This window comes from Culicoides brevitarsis, chromosome 1 (assembly GCF_036172545.1).
Source record: "Culicoides brevitarsis isolate CSIRO-B50_1 chromosome 1, AGI_CSIRO_Cbre_v1, whole genome shotgun sequence".
In the NCBI taxonomy this organism is placed as follows: Eukaryota; Metazoa; Arthropoda; class Insecta; order Diptera; family Ceratopogonidae; genus Culicoides; species Culicoides brevitarsis.
Window position 1 is genome coordinate 4872169 of NC_087085.1, and position 27273 is coordinate 4899441.

At 26.0% G+C, this 27273-nt stretch overlaps 1 protein-coding gene across 16 annotated transcripts in view; it reads right to left on the reverse strand.

Annotated features, from left to right (window-relative positions):
• LOC134835896 (serine/threonine-protein kinase MARK2) overlaps positions 1 to 27273 on the reverse strand; it is a 50731-nt gene that overhangs the window by 22643 nt on the left and 815 nt on the right. For 12 of the 16 annotated variants that reach the window (XM_063851042.1, XM_063851024.1, XM_063850936.1 and 9 more), the window contains exons 1-2: positions 12920 to 13376; positions 1312 to 2457 (exon numbers count right to left, since the gene is read on the reverse strand). In XM_063851042.1, coding sequence (XP_063707112.1) covers positions 1312 to 2232 — 921 coding nt within the window. In that variant the 5' untranslated portion in view covers positions 2233 to 2457; positions 12920 to 13376. Of the gene's footprint in view, positions 1 to 1311; positions 2458 to 12919; positions 13377 to 23190; positions 23803 to 27273 lie in introns of those variants that run through there. The other 4 variants (XM_063851015.1, XM_063851006.1, XM_063850919.1 and 1 more) reach the window with 3 other exon arrangements.

Sequence of the window (27273 nt, forward strand, 5' to 3'; positions counted from 1 at the left end):
ACCATTGAGTGTTGAAAATCCTCCTGAAAAACTACGATTTGGGCATTTTTCGACTATATGTTGCATACATAGCGGCGAAGGTGTAATTTGCCATTTATTGAGGAGAAAATTAGATCGGCCACAATTTGTTCTGAATCTGTTAAATTTCGTCCATATATCCCTTGGTTGATCGAATCCTTTCAATGTGACAGTACAATCCATCACAATTGACAAATTTTGTACATTTGATGAGTTCAATTCGTCTTTCCAAATTGTTTTTATGTCAAAATCTTGAAAGTCTCCAAATTGAATCCAAGGAATTTTTAAAAGGAATTAAAATTAAATAAAAATTAAATAAAAATTAAAATTAAATAAAAATTAATTCAAAATTAAATTTTAAAAATAATTAAAAATGAAATAAAAATTAATTTAAAATTAAATAAAAATTAATTCAAAATTAAATAAAAATTTATTCAAAATTAAATAAAAATTAATTCAAAATTAAATTAAAATTTATCCAAAATTAATTTAAAATTAAATAAAAATTAATTTAAAATTAAATAAAAATTAATTTAAAATTAAATAAAAATTTATTCAAAATTAAATAAAAATTAATTCAAAATTAAATTAAAATTAAATAAAATATTTTTTTTTAAATTTTACGAAAATTACTACTTCAAAAACTAAAATTCATCCCTTTTCGTATTCCTGAGTGTTGTTATTTATTTATTTATAAATAACGATACCCACAATACGAAAAGTGAATGAATTGTGGGAGATAAGAATTATGATCTTCTTCTCTTCAGAGTGTCTTGGGTATTTGTCCTTTTTCTGTATTTTTTTTCTCTCTTTGTAATCATTATCCGAGAAAACTTTTCTGTTTGCATAAATAATCTATCTCTCCCTTGGTTCATGTTCACTTTAATTGCCATTCTCACTCTCAGCATTTTTTTTTTGCACTTGAATGAGCATGAAAAACTTTTGTTGATTTTATAATTGCAAATCCTTTTTGTATACGAGGCTTGTAATTAAATCAGCTGTCTAACCGTAAACGTGGTCAACTCATTACAGTCTCACACGACCTATTAACATTTGATCGTTGCAGTCCTCGAGATGTTAATATTGACGGAAAAGCCGGTTGAATTAATTGAATATTCATAAATTTTATTTTGGGACAAAACCTGTTTTTTTTTCGCGATAAAACTTGTTTCGTTCGTGATTCATCTCGTTCATGAACGAAATTTATTTTTGGATTTTTTTTTTGAGTGTCTTGAGATTCTCGGAAATACTTTCGAACGTCAAAAAATTTTAAAAAGTGACAAAAGTGTTTACCTTATTATTTGTACTACTGCGATTTTTGTTGGATTTTACGGATTTATTGGCACTATTTGCTTTGCTTGTTGCGACAACGGGCATTCCTCCTTCGATCATGGTCACCATGACGCGTCGATTTTGCGGTTGTTGTTGCTGCTGCTGCTGCGTCGTTTGATGATTTGATGTCGTTGTGCCGGCGAAACTTGCGTTATTTTCAATTAACGAAGCTTCGTGAGCTGCAGCGCCATCTTTCTGGGCACGTTGCATCTCCTTTATCGTCGCGGGCGTATGAGATTTGGAGCGATTCAAAAATCTTTTTACATGACTTTTGACGCGTAATTGCACCGTATCGTCTGAACTGCCCGCTATCGAGTTATTGATCTCGTCAAATTTCCGAAAACTGCCATCTTGGATCTTGACGTAGCAGTTAACGGTCATTTTGTGATACGAATCGTGGGGTAACTTGTGATAACCGCCGTCGAGCGTTTTGTAGTAACAAACGTCAGTTTTGTGGTAACCTTCGCCCGATTTGTAAAACTCCTTACTGCTAATTTTGTTCTTGCTTACATTCTTACTATCACCGTTAATGAGACTTTCCTTATCACTACTGCTGTTGTTGGCGACGAGATTAAATGCGTTTATTGTCACGGGACGATCGGGCAACGGTTTGATCTGCCCATTATTGAGCGCTTTGTTTGTCTCGTTTTTGGCGCGCAAAATACTTTCGCGCGCAGATTCCGCCGCATGATGGCGCGACGACGCCTTACGTTGCATCGGACCGACGGAAAGCTGTCGCTTGTATAATTTTGTTTTGTTATTTTCGGGTTTTCCAGTTGCAGCACTTGAGCCAATTATTTGTCCCATAATTGTCTTTGTTTTTGCTTTTAGAGCGCAGGCTGATTCAATTCTGTTGCCACTCAGTGTTGCTACCTCGAACATTCTCACTTGCACGGAGACACGGAGGTTTTTATTGCTGCGTTGTTGTCTCTGGTTTTATCGTTTATCTGATGCCGATTATCCACGAGCATTTTCCATAATGCACACACTCGAAAAAAAAACCACTTGACAACTCTTTAAATGCTATTTTATCACTAATTGTCTCTCTCAAATCTCTGTTACAATTTATTTTATTTTTTTTTGTTCTTTTTCAGATCACAGCTAAACCTAAATACAAGAGCGGTCATGTTAACAATTATGTCGATTGACGTGACATTCAATTAAAAATAAACCAAATATGTGAAAAAATCGTTCGAACTTCTGTGAGAATTTTTTTTCGGTTTGCAAATGTGAATAATGCGAACTCCCACTCGACTTGTTTCGAAAAAAAAAATAAAACTTGTCAATATAAATTCTGTTGCGTGGGCAATATTTGACCGGCTTGTTACCCATCATCATCGTCATTGCGTTGCTCAAAGTTAAAGCTCATTAAAATATTAACGGTAAGTACAAAAATTTTTTTTTTGAATTTTGACAGTTTCAATTTAATTTTATGAAATTTTTCATTATTTTAAATTTAGAAAAAAAAAATTAATTCTTAAAAAAATTTTCTTTTTTTTTTTATTAATTTGATTTTTTTTTTCGTTTAAATATAAATTTTTCAATTTTAAAAGTAATTTAAGTTCTTCAAAAAAATAAAATAAAATAAATAAATAATAATAATAAAATTTTTAAAAAAAAATATTTTTTTTTAAATTTTGACTTTAGAACCTTTTGTAATATAAAATAATTTAAAATTTTTTTTTTTATATAAAATTTCAAATTTTAGATTTTCAAAATAATTTTAATTTTCGAAAAATTTTTTTTAAAAAAAATAAATTTTTATTTTTTAAAATAAATAAAAAATAAATAAGTTTGATTTTTTTTTTTACTTAAATTTTAATTTTAGAATTCTTCGAAATTTAATTTTTTATAAAAAAGTAAATTTGATTATTTTTTTGCTTAAATTTTCGTTTTTTAAAAAAAAATAGAAAAAAATTAATTAATTTTTTTTTTGCAAATTTAAAAAATTTTAAATAATTATTTATTTCATTTTTTTTAAAAAATTTAATTTTAGAAATTTTCAAAGAAATTTTAGTTCTTTAAAAATAAAATTAAAAGCAAAAAAAAACTTAAATTTTTTTGTTTAAATTTTTAATTTTATAAATTTTCAAAGAACTTTTAAAAATCCAAAATTACAAAAAAAAAAAAAAATGAAAATCCATCAAAAATTCGACATTTAATTAACTGTCAAAATTCATCTTTTATGCCTCAATATTTTATTTATTTATTTTGTCATACATTGTTACAAGGTTGCGTATAAATAATTTATTCATCAGAAAATGAGAGATGGTCGACGAAAAATTTTCGTCGTTTCGCACACGAATTCTTGAGGGAATTCTTTATCTATTTATTTTCTTTTTATCGCATCTGGCCTTGATGATAGACAATAAAGCGAACGCATCACAAAAAAATAAACACATTTTATATCGCTCCCGAAAGCGAAAATAAACTGATTAAAACGTTCGATGTGAGTTAATTTTAGTTTTTTTTTTTCATTTCAGTTTTGTGGATGTGCCTCGGAGTTATTTATTGATCACGGATTTGTTTTTGCGTCAACAGTTAACATGTTGTAAACAATTACAACTACGCTACAACTTAATAAATGGAATAAAACCATTTTATAAATAGAATCGCGTTTCGGACAATGTGACGATGAAACATTTTTCGAACAACTTCTAAATTCTTTGTTTATGTTCATGTTTCGTAAAAAGGGGAAATTCCGTGACTCGCATAGAAATTTATTCATAAACAGCGTTAATCGTCACAAAATTATTAACTCAACTCATAAAGAACAAGAAGAAAAAAGAGTAAAAGGGCGCTTGGACAAGGCCATGAAACTCATAAAAAGTGTTCCGAAAGCGACTGAAGGTTATCGATTTTATATTTTTACGTTACAAAAAGACGCGAAAATAAACAAAAATCGACGTTGAATTAAATATTTAACGCCTCTATTAAAAATTGATCAAAATCTCGGGCAGTAAGTTACTTTTGGCGTGTTACAAGCGATTTTCATCGAAAAATAGACAATGGAGATTCCAGGAAATGAAATTATATGTTCCTCATCACGACGTTTGCTCCGATATGACAATGCAATATTCAAGTGTTCGTTGCATATTGAAGAGAAAAAAAAAACGTTAATGAAAAAATCCATAAAATTACAAGCATTCGGTAGTAGAGCGAACGAACAATGGAAATAAAGTATGCGACATATAGCGTAAATCACATTAAAAATGCTGTTTCCTACATTCCATTCGACTTTTTCCATGCACTGAATGTGTGTACAAAGTAGTTGGCATTATTTTATGAAATGTGTTAATGCAATAACTTTTTGTGAGAAATTAAGTTTCGCGAAAATTTTTTAATTTAAAAATTTTTTTGGACCATTTCAGGTAAGATTTTTAATAAAATTTGAACAAAAATTACCGTAAAGTAAATAATGTTAAGAGAAAAAATTTTTTAAAATTCAAATAAAACAAAAATATGATGAATTATCATTTCATTGTCTTAAAAAATTGAAAAATAAATAAAAAATTAAATAATTAAAATTTGACTGAAAATTATTAAAAAAAATTTTTTTTTATTTATTTTTTTAAATATTATTTCAGTTAAATTTTAATTATTTAATTTTTTATTTATTTTTCAAATTTTTTTTAAATTTATTAAGACACTAAAATGATAATTTTATAATAAAAAAAATTAAAAAAATTTAGAATTAAATTTAAAAAAAAATTAAAAAATTAAAATTTAACTGAAAATTGTTTAAAAATTCTTTTTATTTGTTTTTCAAATAGTTTTCAGTTGAATTTTAATTATTTAATTTTTTAAATTTAAATTTTTTTTTTAATTTTTTCAATTTTTTAATTTTTTTTAAATTTTTTTAAGACTTTTTTTATTTTTAAGATTTTTTTATTATAAAACGATAATTTTAAAATAAAATAAGAATTTATTAAAAAAAAATTAAAAAATAGAATTTGAAAAATGTTAAAACATTGATTTTTAACTTCTATTTTCGTTAAAAGAACTAATTTTTAAATTTTTTTAGAATTATCTACTTTACGGTAATAATTTTTTAAAATTTTTAAATTTTTAATATTTTTTTTTAAATTTTTAAGAGACAAATAAAAAACAATTTAAAGAAAATTAGAATAAAAATTTTCAAAAGTAAGAGTTTTCAATAAGAGACTTCTGTTTTCGTTAAAAAGCAAATTTTTAAATTCTTTTAAAATTATCTACTTAAAGGTAGTAATTTTTTTTTATTTCAGTACTTTAAAAAAAATCTTCTAAACCTGTCTTAAAAGAAGAAAAAATCAAAAGAAGCTTTAATAAAGCCTCAAAATCTATTTCAATTAATCCAAACCAAGCAAAAAAATCTCTTCACGAAAATTTTCTCTTACAAAACCGAAAATTTTCACAATAAACACACACACCTGAAAATGTCAGAGGTTCCCTCTCCACAAAACCTGAGACCTAAACTGTACATTGTAATTTATTGTCACTGACATAAATTCATAAAACACAAAATTATTATATTACCTCCTTGTATGAAGGAAATATTTAAACAACAAGAAAAAAAAACATGAATCACTTTTGTTCAAATAACGTGAATGAATTTAACGAATTTCACTTTGTTCAAACAAAATATTTGATGTTGCTTAGAAATGAAAAGAACGAACACGCATCATTTTGTGTTTCACCTGAAGGTCATGCACATTAGACGCATTACGTATTCGTGGCATGCATTCGACAAAAAATGCAGTGAGTGACCAAAAAACGTGCAGCGGATGTTCATTCATTCGACGAGTGAACAAAAAACAGCAGGAGGAGTAGTAATGCCGCTGCGTTGTTTAGTTTATAGCGAAACAATAAAATTATGTCAAGTATCTCCCTGATTGTGCCATCAAAAATCCTGTACGACATTGTGTCGCTGTTTATTATTGAACAAACTTCCTTTTTCGCTCGTTCCATAAATATACAAAAATTTTTTTTTTTTGGATGGCATCAAATTTGGGTCACATATTTATAGTATCTGTTTTTATTTTTATTTTTTATGAAAAAAAAAATGTTCTGTCTAACGACGAACATTTTTTTTTTCATTTCAAATATGATTTTCCGTCATGGCCTGTAGACTCGTTGCTCTTAATGAAGTGTCGTTATAATAAAATTCGAATCAAGAGAGAAATATGAGAAAATTAATGAGATATGAAAATGCCTCGTTTTTTGCTCGTTTCTTCGCATCAACATCGTCATTAGTGTATCCTCCGAGGAGTTTTGTGGTGTTTTGACATTAGCCAGTTTTAAAAGGCATCGAAACATGAAAACAGTGAAATATGCAAGGAATTTGCTTTTTTTTGCTCTACAACGTATAAAATTAGGACGCCCCATAATAAAAATAATTAAATATTCTTAACAACCTTTTTTCTTTATTGTTATTAGTTATTTAGTTGTTGAGTTATTTTTTTTGTTTGAAAAGGCTCGCAATAACTTTCCACGAGTCATGCAACGAAAAGGCAAACAACAAACACTCAAAGCAGGTGAAATATTTTAAATAAAAAAAAATGAGCGTTGCTATCGTTATGTACGAAAAAAAACTCGTTTTTTGCATATTCTCTGCTTGTTGTTGTTGTTTTTTTCCTTCGTTAATATTTTATGCTTGTGTCTGTGTGAGTTCTGTCAAAGAAAAAAAACACGAGCCCACATGTGAGCGAGACAAGAGGGAGGAAAGCAAATTGCAACTGACAACACTTTGCTTTAAATAATTTCATTTTAATGTGTGACAACTTTTGAAACTCTTCATGGATTTTCCTGTCGCTGCTTGGTAACAAAGTGCAGAAATAACAACAATTAATGTGTGCCTTTAATTCGATTAACTTTGTTGTGTGTGGAATAAAATTGATGATGTTACGTGGCGATAAATTTCGAGTCAATAAAGAATGATTGTTCGCACGAATAAATAAAAAAAAACAAATCTATTAAAATCCGAGCAGTTAAAAATTTATGGAAGATTTTTTTTCTTTCATTTTTTTTTTTTGTTTTTTGAAAGAGCATCAAAGCTAAATAATAATAATATCATATCAATAAACTTCTCAATGTCATAAAAAATTAATTTCGCTTGAAAAGACTTGAAATACCGTCAAACTTTTTGTTTGAAGAAAAGTTGATGAAAACGGAATTAAGCGAAAATTCCTTCCGGAAAAATGCGTAAAGTTTTTAACAGGGATGTTAACGAAATTTTGTTAAATTTTTTTTTTTATTTTAACTAAATGAAATTTTGTTAAAATAATTTTTTTATTTTAAATTTAAATTAAAAAATTATTTTTTTCCGAATTTTTGACATTTTTAAATTAAAACAATATTTTTTTTTATTTTTGACTTTAAAATAATTTTTAAAAAATTAACCTAAATTTTTCGATTTTTTTTTTTTTTGAAAAAAAAAGTTAAATATTGACGAAAGTCAGATATCAATTAAGATATATTTAACATTTTTTTTTTCAAAAAATACGAAAAATTTAATTTAATTTTTTTAAAAAATATTTTTAAATCAAAAATTCAGAAAAAAAATAATTTTTTAATTTAAAAAAATATTTTAACAAAAAATTCGTTAAAAATTTACGCATTTTTCCGGAAAAAATTTTAAATTAATTTTTTTTATATGAAAAAAAAAGTTTCTGAATTTTCGACTTTAAAATATTTTTAAAAAATTAAAATTAATTTTTCGTATTTTTTTTTTTTTTTTTTTTTTTTGAAAAAAAGTCAAATACAAATTTTTAAATATTTAACTTTTTTTTCAAAAAAAAAAAAAAAAAAAAAAATCGAAAAATTTAAGTTAATTTTTTAAGAATTATTTTAAAGTCAAAAATAAAAAAAATTATTTTTTTAATTTAAAAATTTTTAAAACTTTTTATTTTTTCGTTAAACCATCAAAAGTCTATAAAATTTCTTATTCGCTCACTGTATCGAAAAAATCGTTAAAGACGTGAGCAAATTTGTATTCAATAAACGTCAAATTGATGTTCTGTGCGATTAGACGTCTTCATCTCTACCTTCGTCGTAATTTGAACCTTATCGACACAAATTTTTTCTTTGGTTACTGCGGTCAATTACACCTCTCTCATGCCACATAAACACTTGATTAAGATCAACCTACATTGTGAAAGCCACGCAAACCGAAATCATACAAGGGACGGAATAACCATCAAAATTACATTTCTTCATGAATTAAACATACGATATTTTAAAATATGACATCATCAATAGATTGTCGACGAAGAAAAGAACTGAAGAATACAAAATATCGGAAGACGAAGAAGACTGGAATATCTTAACAGGTCTAACCTGCTTTAACGATCATTTTTTGTATGTGGTTTGGGCATGTCAAGTGTACCGTAAACTTGTACATGTAAACAAACGATAAAATTGGGCCCTAACTTCTCTCTAATTCTAAGTAGGTTACGTATCTGTTTGTTTATCATTCGGGTGACGACGAGTTGCTCAAGAAGTTGTTAATTACAAATCTTTGTTAAACGAGTCGCCTTCTTGTTTTTCCGCCTATAGCACTGTGCATTTGCGAAACTTGACAGGAGAAAGTGCAAATTACATGCCTTTTTGATGGATTGCAACCACGAAAGCGATTATTATTAATATCAATATTTTTTTGTAATACAAAAAAAAAGTTGATATGAATATTTTTTCATGAACCAATGACTCGACTTGTAATAATTGAGATCAAAAAAACCATATGTCTATATGATGAAACTAATGAACCAAAATTGCAGTTACTTGGTAAGTCATTACACAAAGTGAGTGAGTTTGTAGTAGAGATATTATTACGTTGAAAATTACATGATATTGCTGAATTGATGTGGTAACATCCAACATGCTGCATGCTACATTAGAGTGCATCAGACAAAGCGAAACTGTTGTTTCGTTTAATGCAACTTGCCAAACAGAAAATCGCATTGTCACACTATTTAACAACATAAAATTACAAAACTGCAACTTGAAACAATCAAAATTTAATGTTGGAATTGCCAAAAGGTAAGAAAGTAGATGGATTTTACTCTGGAGAGCTAAATTGACTACTTAAAGGGCTTAAATTAAAAGATTGTAGATTTAAGCCCTTTCAAGAGTCAATTTACTCTAACGATCTTCAAAACTTCTGTTTTACCTTTAAAAAACAGAAGATTTGAAGATTGACTCGAAAATGTTTTGATTTGAAACAAAAATTCGTAGTCTTCATATCTTCTGTTTTACCTTTAAAAAACAGAGGATTTGAAGAAAAATGCTTTCAACTGTTTCAAATCAAAACATTTTCGAGTCACAGAGCAACTTCATGCACTCAAACGCTGATATATATGCACCTTGTTCGACACGTTCTGAAACCAATTTTGATTTGAATATGAGTTTATTCAATTTTATTCATCGTCGAGCTCGAGAGTTGTCGAGTTGTGTGTTGAGTCGTAAAGTCGAGTCATTCCTGAGACTTTTTTTGTTTACGGTATACGACGACGTCTATGACGATGATGGTATCATTAAATATTGAAATCGTGTATAACATTTATTTATCATTGTGATCACATTTAGAGGTAGAATGCATAAACACAAAAGAGGCTAAGCAATTGACGTAGCTTAGAACACTTCATGTAATAATACGTAATGATACAATACACGAAATAGCTTAAAACAGGCGAAACAATTAGCTTTCAAGGTTAAATTCAGTATTTTAATAAAACGGTAGTTTCAGAGTGTTTGTGTGAAAATGACTTCTTGTCTGGCAGCGTTTGCTGAATCAGAAATGCATTTTTGCAATAGTTTTTGAAGGAATCCAATATTTTTAAGCGAATTAAGCGATTAAAGCACATCATCAGAGGAATGTGTCACGTTTAAAATGGCGACAAAATATTGTATTTACATAAACCGAGAAGAGAGACTTTATATTAGCAGTATAAGCTAAGTATATAAACAAACAATGACTTCAATTCAAATTAAATTTGAACCTACACAAAAGTCATCATCATCTCACTCACTCGTTCGCTCATTTATAGCTGTATTCAGATATAAATATGAAATAATAACAATAATAATGATACAGAAGAAGAGAGACAAGGCACATGTGATTTATGGTAATGGATGATCTGAAAATTTTCCCTGAAATGTGTTTTGTGTTTTGAAAGAAGTTTCGTCGTCGTCGTATAGATTCGTTGCCAGGTTACTCTGTCGTCTTTGTTTCTTATTTATTTATATGAAAGAGAAAAAATTCCAGAGATTAAGCTTTGTTTATTTTAGAATTATTTGCGGAGAATCGCAATGTTTGGATGCGAATACGGGGAAACACGTGGAATCTTTTTGTGTTTAGATAGAAGACATATTTTCTTTGTAATTAATCGCATTGTGGATAAATTTTCATTAATAATAGGCAAATGAAATCCTTGAATGAAATGATAACAAGGAGAAATTATATTTATTTTATGAGGTTTCGTTAACAAGTAAGTTCATGAAAATTTTTTACAAGTAAATTTAACCTTTGTTCTTTTTCAGATTAGAGCTTTAAGAATCATTTTTCAATTAATCCAAACCAAGCAAATAATAAAATTTAAAATTTGAACCGTAACCGTATAACCGATTGAAATTTGAAAATCGCTTCATAGCTAATTCAAACTTTTTGCTTTCTCTTGATTGGTTCATAAAAAGCCAAGCAAAACTCGAATCTATGATTTTCAGACAATAAATAGCTTTAGGATCAAAGTTTTGAAGAACAAACTTTTGCCAATTTCATGTTTCAATATATCTCCAATTACGTCATAATGCAATTCTCGCAAAATAAACAATGACTTCCCTTTCTTGTCTCATTCGAGAAATAGTTCAGAACAAAAAAGAAATATTTGTAATGTTTGTTCTTCTTGTAGTAGTGCAACTACAAACAATGGATTTGACCTTGACACGCTATGAAACAGCCTTGTTAAGCAATATATGATGATGATGATCTTCGCAGTGTGACACATGCGAACTCTTTTCCCGTTTTTTTTTCCTGTTCTAAAGAACTATATTTCTCAACTAATTGCGTTCTTTTTTCGTTGTTGTTGTTGTTATGACACAAGAACACCTTCTAGGTGTAGTTTCTTAATTATACGTTTTATTTACATAGAACGAGTTTCAGCAACGCACACACATTTTTTTGTAACGAAAAATTATACAAATGATGGTAAATTGTTTGTCATATAGACATTACTAATGAGATTCAAAGCGGAGATTATAAATGAATGCAATAGTCTTTGTTCGGAAACCTACGGAGCTCTACGAGACAGTAATTAAATTCAAATTCATGTGCAACGTTGGTGCAGTATATTAATTTTTTTAATTTTTATGGTAGGTCACACGCAATAACTTTTTTTTTCGAGTCTCTCAATGCCCCCATTAAAGAGAATTATTTTTTTTTTTTGAGAATTTATTCAGTTATTATTCATTCTAGTCAGTGTGATACTGCTTTGCATAAATGTATATAATTAAATCTATGACGCATAAGAAAGAGTGTTGATGAGTTTGACGATTGTCTCATACTTTGTTTGGTTTCGTGATAATTTTGCTTCATCACAATTTCTTGAAAATTTGTAAAAATTTCCGTTGATTCTCACGCTATGACAACAAATTTCTGTTTTTTTGTTAAAATTTTTTGTTTGAACGAATGGCGTTCAAGCGTGTCATGTAGTAAACATAACACACAAAAAAAAATATTTATAACAATAAAGACAATCAGCGTTCGGTGCAATGGTGAATGAACCAATGTCCATTTCGAGTAAACAAAAAAAAAGTTCAAATTCCAATTGCACTTTCTCTCTGAAATTGTTGTTCTATGTAAATAAATAACAGGTAACGATGCTGATGATAAGAGGTAATGAAAGCTTATCAGTGCTCTATGGTTTGAAAAAGATTGATTTTAGTCTTTTAGAAAAGATTTTAAATAAAAAAGAGGTACTTTGAAAGCCCTTGAAAGGTAAAATTAATTCCATTTGGGTTAATTTTACATTTCAAGGACTTAATTTAGCTCTTGAGTATTCAAACTTCGTTCTTAAAATTTTTTTGGGGATTAAATTTCTCCCTCGAGGTCTTAAAATCGTATTGAAGTGTAAAATAACTCTTGAGATCTTTTGACAACCTTTAAGGTCCAAATCTAATCTGTTATTGACTTGTAGGGCCATTTTTGTTCACACAACCATCGCAAATTACATTCTTAAATGAAGATTTATGTGGGCACTTGTGAATATTTTGCATATACTCGACAACGACGACGACGATGATGATGATGATAAGAGGCGGTGTGTTGTCTTCTTATTAAGAAATAAAGGTCGTATAGTTTACCATACATTAAAAAATTTTATCATATAAATAAACTAAACTTAAGTAAACTTTGTGAACTAGATAACGAAGCTCAAAAAGTATCTTTTCTCCTATGAACGTGAACGCCTGTAATCCAATTAGGCACGTTTTTTAATCTCTTTAAGCCTTGTGACGCTTTTTTTATTTTTTTTTTCACATATTTGGTTTGAATTTAATTTCATATCAAAAATTGCATGATAATTTTTTTTGTATTCACTTTTTTTTTTATTTTGTATCTCTCACACTTGATTCGATTTGCATATTTAATTCTTTCAATTGAGTGCTATTTATTTACTTATTTCGTGTGTCTCCAATTTGATTTTTTTTTCTCTCTCTCACTTTTTCGTGGAGTGTAGCAAAATTAACTTTAATCAAATGAAATATTTCTTTTCAAGCACTTTTCTGACGCACTTTGACGAACTGCTATATGGCGGCGATTATGCTAAACAACGCGCTGTCGTTAATACGTTAATCGACTGAAGACACGAATCGCGATAATTTAACAATACACAAAAAAAAACCGCGGTAAATTTTAATAGTTTCGATACAACTTTTAATTCGTTTCTTCTAAATAAAAAAAGGTAGAATTAGAGACGACGTGCTGAACACTATTCTTTTATAAAGAAAAAAAATTATGAAAAAATTTTCGTTATACAAAAAGTGTTCTTAACAGCACGACCATCACTCACAAAGTAAAATCAAAATGTTAAAAGTGAGACCAGTGAACGTTATATTTTTCAAGTGAGTTCACATGTTGATGTTTGTGTGAGTTGTTGTACACGTATAACGTTCGTACCGCGAGTTATGTGAAGTGCAAGTAAAAAATAACGAATGAACAAACAAAACAAACACACACAGTTTTTTTTTACTACTACAAAGTTCTGTGTATTGCTTTGTGAATTCATTTTGCGATGGTGTGTGAAATATTCATTCATTTATTAGCATTTTAGCTCCGGAGTCAAAAACCACTTTACTTACACAGACGTTTAAAAATAACAAATTTTTTAGACACTCACGAAACTCTTTTTAGACAGTTTTTAGTTTTGGGTGTGTTTGTGTTTTGGAGATTTGTGATGAACATGTTAATCGTCTCAGGTAGTTTAAATAAATTTTTTGTTTTTTTCTTGTATCTGCGTTTTCACTCGATCGATGCAACAACGTGCATCTGTCGAACGATTTTTAATGGATTTCCGAGGAAATGGATGTTCAAAAAGTTTTTCATGGTCGACAGGCATCTTAATTTTGAAGATCACATGTTCGAAAGATTCTCTTCCGAAAATGCTCACGTCCTTGTCATGTCGTCGTCGCTCATGCTGAGACAGGAACGTAGCGTTAAAGGGGTTTGAATCTTTGATATTGATGTTTTAATTGAAGCTTCATCTTTCTTTTGTGAGGATTTTGAGGTTTGGATCTTCACAAAAGAAGGATAAAGCTTCAATTCTAACTTCAATATCAGAAATTCTTTAAACAGGAGCTCTTTCATTAAATTTTCACCCGAAAGGTCCGGAATCGATTCTCAGTTTAAAATCTTTTCCAATTAATCCAAACCAAGCTTCTTTCTTCAGTCTCTTCATTTTGAAACGTTTTTACCATTCAAACAGGAACCCTTTCATTAAATTTTCACCCGAAAGGTCCGGAATCGATTCTCAGTTTAAAATCTTTTTCAATTAATCCAAACCAAGCTTCGTACTTCAGTCTCTTCATTTTGCAGCATTTTTGCCCATTTCTTCCTGTAAATGTTCGCCCCTGAAACTTTTATTATCACATCAACGTGAGATACAAATATTTAAGAAAACGTTGGTTGCTCTGTTGTTGTTATTATTATCAATTTGATCATAAATTACTTTGTCAGTGTGTAATTCTCGTGTGTTTCTCCTCTTATCATATTTGCTCAGTTCAGCAGTTTTTTTTTTAAATCATCAACGTCGTTGATTCGCACAAATATAGTTTTATTTAAATCTCATCTGTATCTTTATCTCTTCATGAGACACACTTTTTTTCGAGATAAAACAAAAAAAAATCATTATACAACAAAAAACGTTATTTATGTCAAAATGTTTCCTGAAAATATAGTTTTTTTTTTATTTCTATTTTTAGTAAACTGACAAATGAAATATTTTTCGTAAAATAAAACGAAACAATTTTTTTGCAATTAATTAAATTTTTTGATAGAAAATACGGAGAAACGTAACTAATCACTTAAAAATGAACAAAGATTTTAAATCATCTCTGACATTGCCAAGGACAGTCGATGAAATTGCATTTTTATTGTTCCGTGAGCGTAAATTTTTTTTTAGGCAAGTGAAAAAGTTTTCAGTCAAATATATTTTAATTAAAAAAAATCTCGACTCTTGAGATGATTTAAAGTGAGTTTGGATCACAAATCATTTTGCTGTGAAAAATTTGTGTCTCTCAAGGGATTTTTTTAATATGGAAAATTAAAATTCAACGGAAATATGCAGGTAAGTTTTTTAAAGCTTTGAATAAAATATTTTAAAAGAAATTTTACTTTAACTCGAAAAAAATCCCTGCATCGAAAAACGATTTTTCACAATTAACATAATTTCTCTCAAGCTGTCAGCTAAACTGAAGCAAATACAGCAAAAACGTTGACCTTTATCCTTTTCAGTACTGAACTCGGATTTCGTGAGGATAATATTTTATGGAAAAACGTAGTAAAAGAAGAAAACGAAGAAAAATGTGAAAAATGCAATGATTATTATTTTAAATTTTTGAAAGCACCTCGTCGTATTACTCTTTCTCTCACTCTCTTGAAACAAGTAGAAGTGTCTTGGATCGATATGTACTTCTACAATTTTTTTTTTATTTTTTTTTTCAAAAAGAAAAAATGTACTCTGTGATGCATAACAATTGAACTCGGAGATACTTTATTGAATTATTCAACTTTTTTTGTTTTATCTTTTCTCGAGAGCAATGCGAAGACGCTCCATTTTTCTTCTAGCAATTTTAATGGGTGTTATTTATATATTATTATTGACATTACACTGCCTGCATAAGTTTTTCCATTTTTTTCTCGCAGTATTTTTCCGAGAATTTGTACGAAGTATCAGAACATTAGACACTTTTTTCTTTTCGTTTCGCAATCCAAATGGAATTATAATGGACTGGAATATTAACGTGCTTTATAGCTATATGGAGAATAGGTTTCGTGTGAGAAAAATTTACCGAAAGTAGCCTGAAAGTATGTGATGAATTGAACATGATGCTGTCACTTAAATATTTATTTCGGAGAAGTTTATTTTGTTTTTATTTTTTTAAATATTTTTTAAATATTTTTTAAATATTTTTTTTTATATTTTTTTTTAATTTTTTTAAAATTTTTTTAATTTTTTTTTTTTTAATAAAATTTAATTTTTTTTTTTAATTAAAAAAAAATTTTTTTTTAATTTTTTAAAAAAAAAAATTTAAAAAAAAAATATTTAATTTTCATTCAAAAAATTTTTTTTAATTTTTTTTAAAAATTTTTTTTTTAATTTTTTTTAAAAATTTTTAAAAATTAAAAAAAAAAAAATTAAAAAAAAATATTTTTTTTTTAACAAATTTTTGGACAAATTTAATTTTTTTCTTAAAGAAAAATATTTTGATGAATTTTCCTTCTTTAAAAATTTTCATGAATTTCATTTTAAACTCGTTCGTGAGCATTTGAATGCAAGTCTCTTAAAACTTGTGACATTTCAATGTTTGCACTTATCGTTAGAACGAAAACTTCTCACGACGTGATGCAATCGACGTCGAAATTCATGGCAATTTGTTATCTCTCTCTCAAAAATAGCTCAAAAGTAAATATTTATAGCAGCAAGTGATAAATATTTGTTAAATTCCATAAGAAATCAATTTTTCATCTTTTCCAAAGAAAAATCTAAAGGATAAAAATAAATTACTTGCCGTCAAAAAAAGCTTACGAAAAATTTCCATCATGTCAAAATAACAAATTTTCGTGAAAATCTGTAAATAATTCACTTGACCTTGCATAAATTTTGTATGAAATTAAAACAGCACCCCCTTGATACTTTATTATTGATTTTAATTGATTTCTTGAACGAACAAATATTTTCTTTGTGCGAGTTGAATGTAAGCATGAATAAATGATTTTTAGCACAAATTCAGTCAAGTCAGCAGAAAATTTTTGTGTCGAAAACAAAGAAAAACCACAGACGACACTCGAGTGCTTTCAATATTTAATTCGAGCTTTTTCAAGAATTTTTTAGTTTTGCAACATGACACGGCGACGACGATGACGAAGACGAGAAGATATTGAAAGAGGATCCTTGAAAGGATTGCAAAGTAACATCAATCAAGAAAGGAATTTGTCTTGCTATTTGAAACAAAAAGTTTGTGGTTTGGGGCGATGATACGGTAGAACAAATAAACGAAGGTCATGGAAATATTCAATACTTCTTGATAAGTTTTCTTTAATGTTCCTTTGAGGGTTTTGATATTTTTTATGCAAAAATAAGTTTTAATTGTAATTTTTTGAGAAAATTGACCAATATTTTAATTTTTAAGAAAAATTTTTTTTTTTAAAAAATTTTTTTTAAAATTTTTTTCAAAAAATTTAAAAATTATTTTTATTCAAAAATTTTTTTTTTTATATTATTTTTTTTAATTAATTTTTTTAAATTTAATTTATTTTTTTTATTTAAAAATTTAATTTTTTTTTAATTTTTTTTAAAATTTTTTTTATTATTTTTATTTTTAAAATTTTTTTTTTTTCATTTATTTTATTTTTTTTATTTAAAAATTTTTTTTTTTTTATTTAAAATTTTTTTTTTTTATTTAAAAATTTTTTTTTCAATTTAAATTTTTATTTTATTTTAAAATTTTAGTTTTTTTTTATTTAAATTTTTTAAGATGAAAATATTTCAAAGGATTTTTTTTTGAAAATTCATTTCTTATTAAATTTTCAACTAAAAATTTAAAATTCTCATTTTCTTCACAAATAACGAACGTGAGAGGACATCGTAACAAGCAAATGTAACATTCTCCGTCATGTGCACTCAATCAATTAGTTTATCGAAGGAAACGATATTTAAATTTTATTCCGTATAATTTTACGTTCTTGTGCGCGATATTATGTTAGATAGAAAAAAAACTTCTAAAGCACGTTGAAAAAGAAGAGAAGAGTGAAGCAATAGTATCATCGATAAGTCGAGTCGATTCGATTGCAATATAACATCCGGTCTGTTTTTATTATTTATTTATAATATCAACTCCATAAACGGAGAATGCTAGTTCTGTTTTTTTTTTTTGCTTCACATAGGTAAATAAGTAGGCACATTAGCATAGCACGAGAAAGATAGACGAAGAACTTTTAACAAATTACTGTCACACAGGCGGCGGTTTGCTACTTGTAGACTATTTTTATTGCTGAGGGAGATCAGTGCCACACCTTTTATTGCCTATTTGTATGAAATAAAAATGAGCGCATGAAAAGTCTTGCGATTAGTGTCACACGAAATTGATTGACCTTCTGGGAGAGAAGAAAAAAGAGCTCACGCAATCGAAATTTGAGGCAAAGTTATGGAATTGATTTTCGATAATTTTACCGTTAAGGACTTTTGAAAAAAAATTGCTATTTTTCAGGTCTATCCGTTTCAATTTTATTAAAAAAAATTGAAAATTCAAAAAACTTTCAAAATTTCATATAAATCGAATTGAAATTCTAATTTTAATAAGTCACGTGGTTAAATTTTACCTAAAAGAACAAATTTATAAAGAAAAATTCAAAATATTCATTAGGTAGACATTTTAAAATGTGCATTGGGTCAAAAATTTTAAATGTGCATTGGGAAAAATTTTAAAATATGTCTTGAGACAACAATTTAAATTTTAATTAGTCACGTGGTTAATTTTAACCTAAAAGAACAAATTGTTAAAGAAAATTTCAAAATATTCATTAGGCACATTTAAAATTTTTGACCCAATGCACATTTTAAAATGTCTACCTAATGAATATTTTGAATTTTTCTCTATAAATTTGTTCTTTTAGGTTAAATTTAACCACGTGACTTATTAAATTTAAAATTGTTGTCCCAAGATGTATTTTGAAAATTTTGCCCAATGAATATTTTAAAATAATGTGCATTGGGTCAAAAATTTTAAATATGCAAAATTTTAAAAATACATTTTAAGACAAAAAATAATTTTTTTAATTTTTTTAAGTCACGTGGTTAAAAATGCGCTTAAATCTTCATTAAATGAAATTTTTCAATTTTATTTTTAAATCGAACATTTCGACAGGAAGTGATTCGATTTTAAAAATAAAAAAGGTTCACAATGGAAGCACGTGTCGCTTTTATATCCAATTACTGCACAATTAAAAGTCGCACACGTCACACGATCCGATCATGAGTTATCAATAAAAGTAGTTGCCAGCGCAAAAAAAAAAGTAAGAAACCTGCATCGACGTGATTCGACTCGAACAACAAATGTCAACAAATGCCCGCTAATGTCAATGTAAACTCCATTTCTCGTGTGTTTGTGCGAGGTAAAAATTAACTTATCACGAATTTAATTTGATTTACGTTCCGATTATTATTCGAAAACTTTTTTTTTATTTTTGTCTGAAGTATTTTTAAATCGATGTCATCACTTTTAGGTTCTTTGTTTCATTTTTGGTAATCTAGCGTTTTTTTTAATTTCGTGTCAATTAATGTCTGTCCAACATAGTTTTCCTTAACCGTAACTCCATACACGACACACATGTGTGTCAATCGATAAACGTACAACGACGACGATTTTATGACGTCGGCGCTGTGCCCTTAAATAAATTGTCGTATTATACTTTTGCTGAACTGACTGATTGGCTAATAATCGATCTTATCGTCGGACTTTACTATCTCTTCTTTCTCCTCGTGCCATTATTTACGATTATTTGTTGCGTTCATGGCAGTATTGATAATAAAGAAGAGGCAGTAACAAAGCGAAAAATTGGGACATGTGAAATAAAAGAAAAAAATCCTTTCAACATCCTTTTTGCAGTAGCCTTGTAACGGTAAGCTGATCTCATTTCGTAACATTTTTTACAACATATTTTATTTTAAAAAGATAAGAATTTTATTTTTTGATGCGTTTTAAAGGATTTTCTGAAAAAATGGTATTTTGAATGGTCTGTCTTTTTATTGTATTAAATAATTAAAAAATTAAAATTAATTTAAATTTTTCTGTTCGAAATTTAAAAAAAATAATATTTTAAATAATTTCAAAAAAATTATTTTTTTAAATTCAATAAATTAAATTTTGAATATTTAATTAATTTTTTTTTCTATTTTAAAAATAAAAGTTTAAAATTTTTTAATTATTTTTCAGCAAAAATAACATTTCAAAAAATTTTAATTTTTATTTTATAAAAAAAAATTTTTACTCTATTAGAAAAATTTCAACAAAAAATAACAAAAAAAAAAAAATTTTTTAAAAAAAATTTTTTATATTTTTTTTTAATTTAATTTTATTTTTTTTTTATTAATTTTTTTTTGCAATATTTTCTTAAAAGAGTCAAAAAATTAAAATTTATGTTTTAACATTTTTATGTAATTTTAAAGTTTTCAACAAAAAAAAAATATATATAAAATTAAAGAAAAAAATATTTAAAAAAATTATTAAGTTAATTTTTTTTATTAATTATTAAAAGCAAAAATAATATTTTAAAAATTGTAAATAATTTTTTATTTTATGAAAATTAAAATTAAAATTTTTACTTCATTAAAAAAAGTAAAAATAAAATAAAATTAACATTTTTTATATTAAAAAAATTAAAAAATTTTTATTATGTAATTTTTTTCATTTATTTTTTTTTTTATTTTTGTTTTCTAACATTCATTTTAAGCTTCTTTAAAAAAATGTAAAAAATACGCTTAAATATTTTTTTTACAACTTCTCATCAAATTTTTTGCTCATAACACATTTCCTAACACGTACAATGTACTTTTAGTAGCCAACAGTAACATCGCCTGACCTATTAAGTTGTCAAGTACATAGTTTTTCATGTTTTTCGCAATTGCGAAACTTGGATAGGCAGATCCGAACACATGTTCCATCCAGACTATGACGTCAGAGTAAAAGGATTTTTTAACATTTTTCAGCACTTTTCGCTCATTCTCTCGCTTTTTGCACGAAAAAAAATTCTCGTTGTGTCATGAACCATAAATAGAATAACGGTTCTGATCTGTTTCAAATGATTATAATAGATAAATTAGTTTTTCCAACACACACACGCTCGACTGAACTGCCCATGCTTATTAAATGACTACTCGAAAAAACGAAAAAAAAAGCTTTTTACGGCAAATGGAAATTAAAATGCAATCAGAGACCATCACTGTCATGTTCTGTCAAATGACAGACGAACAGCGCGAAGTTGATGACCTACGAGCGAAGACTGGATTTACATCGAGAGACAAAAATATTTTATGATGTCTAAAAATGCTCGTAAAAAAAATATTTATGTTGACGCAACAACAAAAAAAAAGTGTGTGTGATAAGGAGCGACAGAGCATCGCTTTCAATTCTGTTCTTCTTCGGAAAAATAAACAGAAAACAACGAAAAACAATTGTCTTTTCAATTATTCACAATGGAACGTGTATCATTTTGTAATAAAAAAAAATTTTTTTTTCGTTTCCATGCGCAGGAACAGAAACAAGAAGCCCTTCAAGCAAAAACTTTGTATCCTTACGAGGTGACAAATGTTTGTTTATTTTGAGGAAGAGGAAGGGAGAAATGAACTTATGAACAATTAGATCCGAAAATGCTGAGCTAATGTTCGTAATTGGAACAATTAAGAAACTCGACACGACACGCTCATAATGAGACAAATAGAGACGACGATGATGATGGAGAGTTCAACAATTTTGTTTTTCACCGTGATAACTATCTTTCGTTGAAACAGTGACGGAGCATAATTTTTTTTCTGAACGAGTCATGATGAAAAAATTATCTTTTAATTTTTTTCTTAAGAAAATTCATTTAAAAATTTTAAATATTTTTTTAGAGAAATTTTTTGCAAATTTTGAATTTTTGACCTAATTTAATGATTAATCGAGATTAATTTTAATTTAATATTTTTTTATTATTTTTATAATTTTTTGTTATTTTTCAATTTTTTAATATTTTTTATACAAAAACTTAAAATATATCGAAATTAATTTAAATCAAGATTTTTGACTTAAAAATTCATTTTGATGGATAAAAAATAACAGATATCACAAATTTTTGTTAAAAAAAATATTTTAGATAAAATTTCAAATTTTCGGGTCAAATTTTATAAAATTCATTTAATTTTAATAATTTATTTAATTAATTTAAAAAATTATTTATTAAATTTATTGTTAATTTACAATTAAAATCGATTATTTTCAGGCTCTTTTTTACTAAGAAAAAATTTTTAGTGAAAATTATGAAAGTTATCATATTGACAGCTGTCAAAATTTTTGATAAAATATAAATTTTTGGCAATTTAAATTTTTTTTTATTATCAACTAAAATTTAATTCAAAAATAAAAAAATAATAATTTTGTGAAATTTGTTAAATTTTATGAATTAAAAAAATATTTCAATTAAGAAATTAAATTAAAAATTTTTTTAATAATTTTTTTTTTTAATTTTTTAATAAAAATTTAAGTCAGCAATAAAAAAAAATAAGAAATTTGTGACATCTTGTGAAAATTTTATGAATTAAAAAAAATATTTTAATTTAGAAATTAAATTTAATTTTTTTTTAATATTTTTTTTTTTAACTTTTTAATAAAAAATTAATTCAGAAATAAAAAAAAAATTAATAAATTTGCGACATTTTGTTAAATTTTATGAATTAAAAAAATTCAATTAACTTTAAAATTAAATTTAAAATTTTTTTAATAATTTTTTTTCTAATTTTTTAATGAAAAACTTAATTCAGAAATAAAAAAAAATAATAAATTGAATTTTATAAACTAAAAAAAATATTTAAATTAAAAAATTATATTTAAATATTTTTTTTTAATTTATAGAAATCTTTAAAAAAAATTTTTCATTGAAAACCATTCGAAACGGAAACTACGTCCCTGACTCTTCTGATAACTATCTCTCTATACATGTCGCTAACATTGTAATAGTAAATAATAACAACAACAACTACTTGATAGTTAATGGATGTTGCAAAAATATTTTATAATTTTTTCCATCCTCATTACATCTTTTGCCGTTCATTCGCTTTTACACAATTTTTTTTTAATTTCATTTTTTTTATTTTATTTCATCGCTACGCTAATTCACCTCCATTCCGAAGCTGATGATGATGATTATTTATGAAAGGTAATTTATATTTGTAACGTGAACTGAGCAGCAGCACAACTACAGACAGAACGGCGAACTTTGTATGAATCATCAAGACGAAAGACGAAGACGACGCAAGACAAACAAACGAAATGAAGTGAAATTTTTTTTTTATGGAATTTTTTGGCATCTCAGAAAATTGCTACGAAAAAGGCACTTACCTTGGATGATGATGAACGTGTTTTTGCGGGTGCTGCCGTTGCATGCGACTGACTTTTACTTTCGGACTGTGTGATGCTCTGCGTTGTGGCGGTTGTCGTATGCGAATCTGTGACGGGCAGCGATTCGGGAACTGTTTGGAGTGTCGATCTCATTGTGGCTGACATTTTTTAACACACTTTATTTTATTTTCTTGAAGTTTTTAAATTATTTTTTTTAACATGAACTTTTTAAACTATTTTTATGTATTTAATAATAAGACTTTATCTCTCGACGCTTTTTTTTTTTGAATATTTTAAGTACTTTTTGAACGATTGAACCACAAATACTTCGAACGAATGAAAAACGTCTTGAACTGATTCTTGTCGTCTATTGTTTTGCTGTTTCGGTTACCGTTGTTTGTGCAAAAGTTTTATTTTTTATCTTTAATTGAGAACAATCTGATTTAATTTATATTACTTTTTGCGGTGTTTGCTTCATTCTCTTTCTCTTTTTTTTATTTTAAATATTTTTTTTCCTTTTCAACATTTAACATTTAACGTTTATTAACACACTTTACTTTTTCTCCGGATTTTTTTTTAACTTTTATCTGATTCGTGAATCTCTGAATAAAACTGAAAGAAAAAAAAATAAAAATTAGTTGAAAATTTAAAAAAAAATTTTTTTTTTTTTTTGATAAAAAAGAGCAGATGCAAAAATTGATAACGAAAGAACGACGACACAGGAAGTTAATAGACAACTTTTATCCCGATTCCTCCTACACACGACCTTGAACAAACATGCTGCGTACAACGGCATGTTACACAATATTTATATATAGATGGCATTCCCAGGGATAGAATTTATACCGTCTGTCGTGCATTTTATTTTAGCACATTGTCCATTTAACAGGAAAAATTACGCTTTTTGTCGGTTTGCATCATTCGTTGCTTGTTCTTGGCATGACTAAGAGTTCGTTGAGTTGTGGGACGTTTTGATATGATGTTAAGGGTGACACAAAAATCGATTTTATGAAGTTTTGTACAAGAAGTTGAAAGATTTTTTGTGTCAAAGTTAATCAAAAATAATTTTTTTTTAAAGAAATATTTCGTTTTTATCGAATTTTTATACAAATTTTTAATTAAAAATTCACTCAAGGTTTAAAATTTTTATGAAATTTAATTTTTTGTATATTTTTTTGGGTTACTCGAGGGATATTAAAATTTATAAATTTTAAGTTTTAAAATTTTAAGGGAAATTTTAAATTTAAGGATTGACATAATAAAAATTTTTTAAAAATAATTTAAAAATAATTTATTTAAAATATTTTTTTAAAATTTTTTTTTTAAAATTTTAAATAAAATTTTAAAAAATTAAAATTTATGAAATCTTAAACAATTTTTTTTATTTATTTATAATTAAAATTTAATTTAAAAATTAAATTAATTATTTTTTAAAAATAATTTTAATTTAATTTAGCTTAAAAATTCACTTTTTATTAATTTTTTTTAGAAAAATTTTATTTAAAAAAATTATTTTTATTTTAAAAATTTTTAAATATATTTTTAATAAAATAATTTTTTTAAGACTTTTAAAAAAAAATTTAAAAATAAAAAAAAAAATAAAAAAATAAAAAATTTAAAAAAATAATTTTTTTTCGATTTTTTTTAATAAATGGGCAAAAATGCACTCTCGTCACACATTTTCATTGTCAGACAAACATCGCCCCTCTCTCTTTATTTAATTATTCTATGCACAATTATTATTATTATGATCGTAATATTAAGGCGGTGGTCAGTTAAGTAGTGTGGTATCATCATCACATCATGTCTCTTTTCGTATTCATTGCAGACTACGTCGTTTCGTTGCATGGCGCGGCGATTACAATATTTTTATATGGTTTGTTAGAATAACAACTAAAAATCCATAAAAAGTAAAACAAGTTCAATGAGTCATCAAAAAATGTCTGCTTTTTTTGTCTACTTCTCAATTCTTTCGAGCGACGACGACGACGAACGACGATGATTTAAAAGTTCACCAAAAATAATTTGTCAACATGATTATCAGTCACGTTTTACAAAACTTCTCAATTCTGGTTTATTTTTTATTCTATTTTATTTTATTTTTTTTTTTTTTTTGTACGGAGAGAAATCCGAGTCGATGCGAGAAATACAAATATAAAAATAACATGCATGCACTTGTGCAAATATTTCGTTCGGTCTCTCGTTCGTTCATTTTTGTGGTTAGCTTAGCTGAGTTTAGCAAGCAATAAGATTTTTGTGTGTAGAAAAAAAAAAGATGAATTGACGGAAAATAATTGAATTGCAATGCAAAGCCGGAGATTATCTATTTAAAAATTATGACACTTGTTCAGACTGCGTCATTGGTGCAGTACAGAGCAAAGTTTTCTACTTCTTTAGATAAGGTTCGTTTTTTTTAATTTCCTGATGTTCTGTTTTTTACAAGTTTATTTTTTTTTGTAATTTGCATTGAAAAAATTTAACGAGGAAAAAATTTATTTTTTTTTAATAAAATAAAAATAATTTATTATTTAAAAATCATAAATTTTTAATTAACATAATTTTTTAATTAAATATTAAAAATTTAAATAAATAAAAAAAATAAGATAAAAAAATAAATAAATAAAATAAAAAATATTTTTTTATAATTCATAAAAATAAATAAAAATTTATAGAGTTTATAAAAATATTTTTTTTTAATAAATTTAAAATGACAATTTATAAAAAATTGAAAAAATTAACTAAAGTAACTTCAGGTTTTTTTAAATAAAATTTTAAACAAATTATTTTTTTCAATTTTGGTTTTATTAAATCAAATAATTTAATTTTAATAAATTATTATAAATAATAAATATATTAATTAATTAATAAAAAATTTACTAAATAAAAATAAAAAAAAATAATTTGAGATTTTTGAATTAATTCAACAATAATTAATTATTTTAGTTAAAAAATCATATTTTTTTTAAATAGAATTTTTGAACAAAAAAATGAACAAAATTTTAATGAAAATTATAATTTTGCGTCAAGAGCATTTTAATCAAATTCAATGCAAGGGAAATCAAAAACATTCCAAAAATTATTAAAATATTATTATTTTTTCATAATTTTTTTGAATGAAATTTTAACTGAAATGTTGGAATTTAAAATAAAATTATCCAAAAAAATTAAATAAAAAATTTAAAACAAATAAAAATTTATGAAATTATCAAAAGAAAATTTTAAAAATAATTTATAATAAAAATTTGAAATAAAATCTTTATTTAAAAATAAAATTTAATTATTAATTTTAAATTAGTCTTCAAAAATTCAATTTTTATACGATTGGAGGAAAAAAAATATTTTCTTAAAATAAATATTTTTAATTTTCAAAATTATTTAAAAATTTGTAAAATAGTAAAATAATTCCAAAAATTATTAAAATATTTTTAAATAATTAAATTTGGTTGAAAATTCATAATTTTTTAAAGATTTAAAAAAATTTACAAATTTGAAAATTTTTTAAGTAATGACCTTTGGAAGTGCTCTCATATTTTTTTTTGAATTTCCTGATATTTTTCTTTTGTAAGATGAAAATACTTTTGCGCTCTCCTCTCACTCTTTTCTTGCAGAAAAAAAGCAGACCTAGGCAGACACGAGAAAAAAAATGAAATGAAAAAAGTTGAGAGAAGCCGCATCATAAAATTAATACACACTAACCAAAAACGAAGTCTACATATATTTTTATATATTGTTATTATGATGATTGTTGTTGAAATATCAATGAACTCTACGCAAAACGGTAAAATATAGGACAAAGTGTGTACGCGTTGATTTAAGCGAATGTATCTAGCATAGAGCAAAATGTTGTAATAAAAATTGTTTAGATCACTTTTTTTTATTATTATTCTTTCGGGTAGTAAGTACGCCACAGTTCATATTTGTAATTTAAGTTCTGCTTATTGAGCTGCTGTTGCTGCTGCTGCTCTTGTCGTGTGTGTGTGAGTGAGTGTGTGTATTGTCTTGTTCTGTGTTGCGAGTGTATTTTACTCTTTTGCCTTGCTGCTTTGCTTCTGTCTCTGTGTTGTTGCTGTTGTTTCAATATCA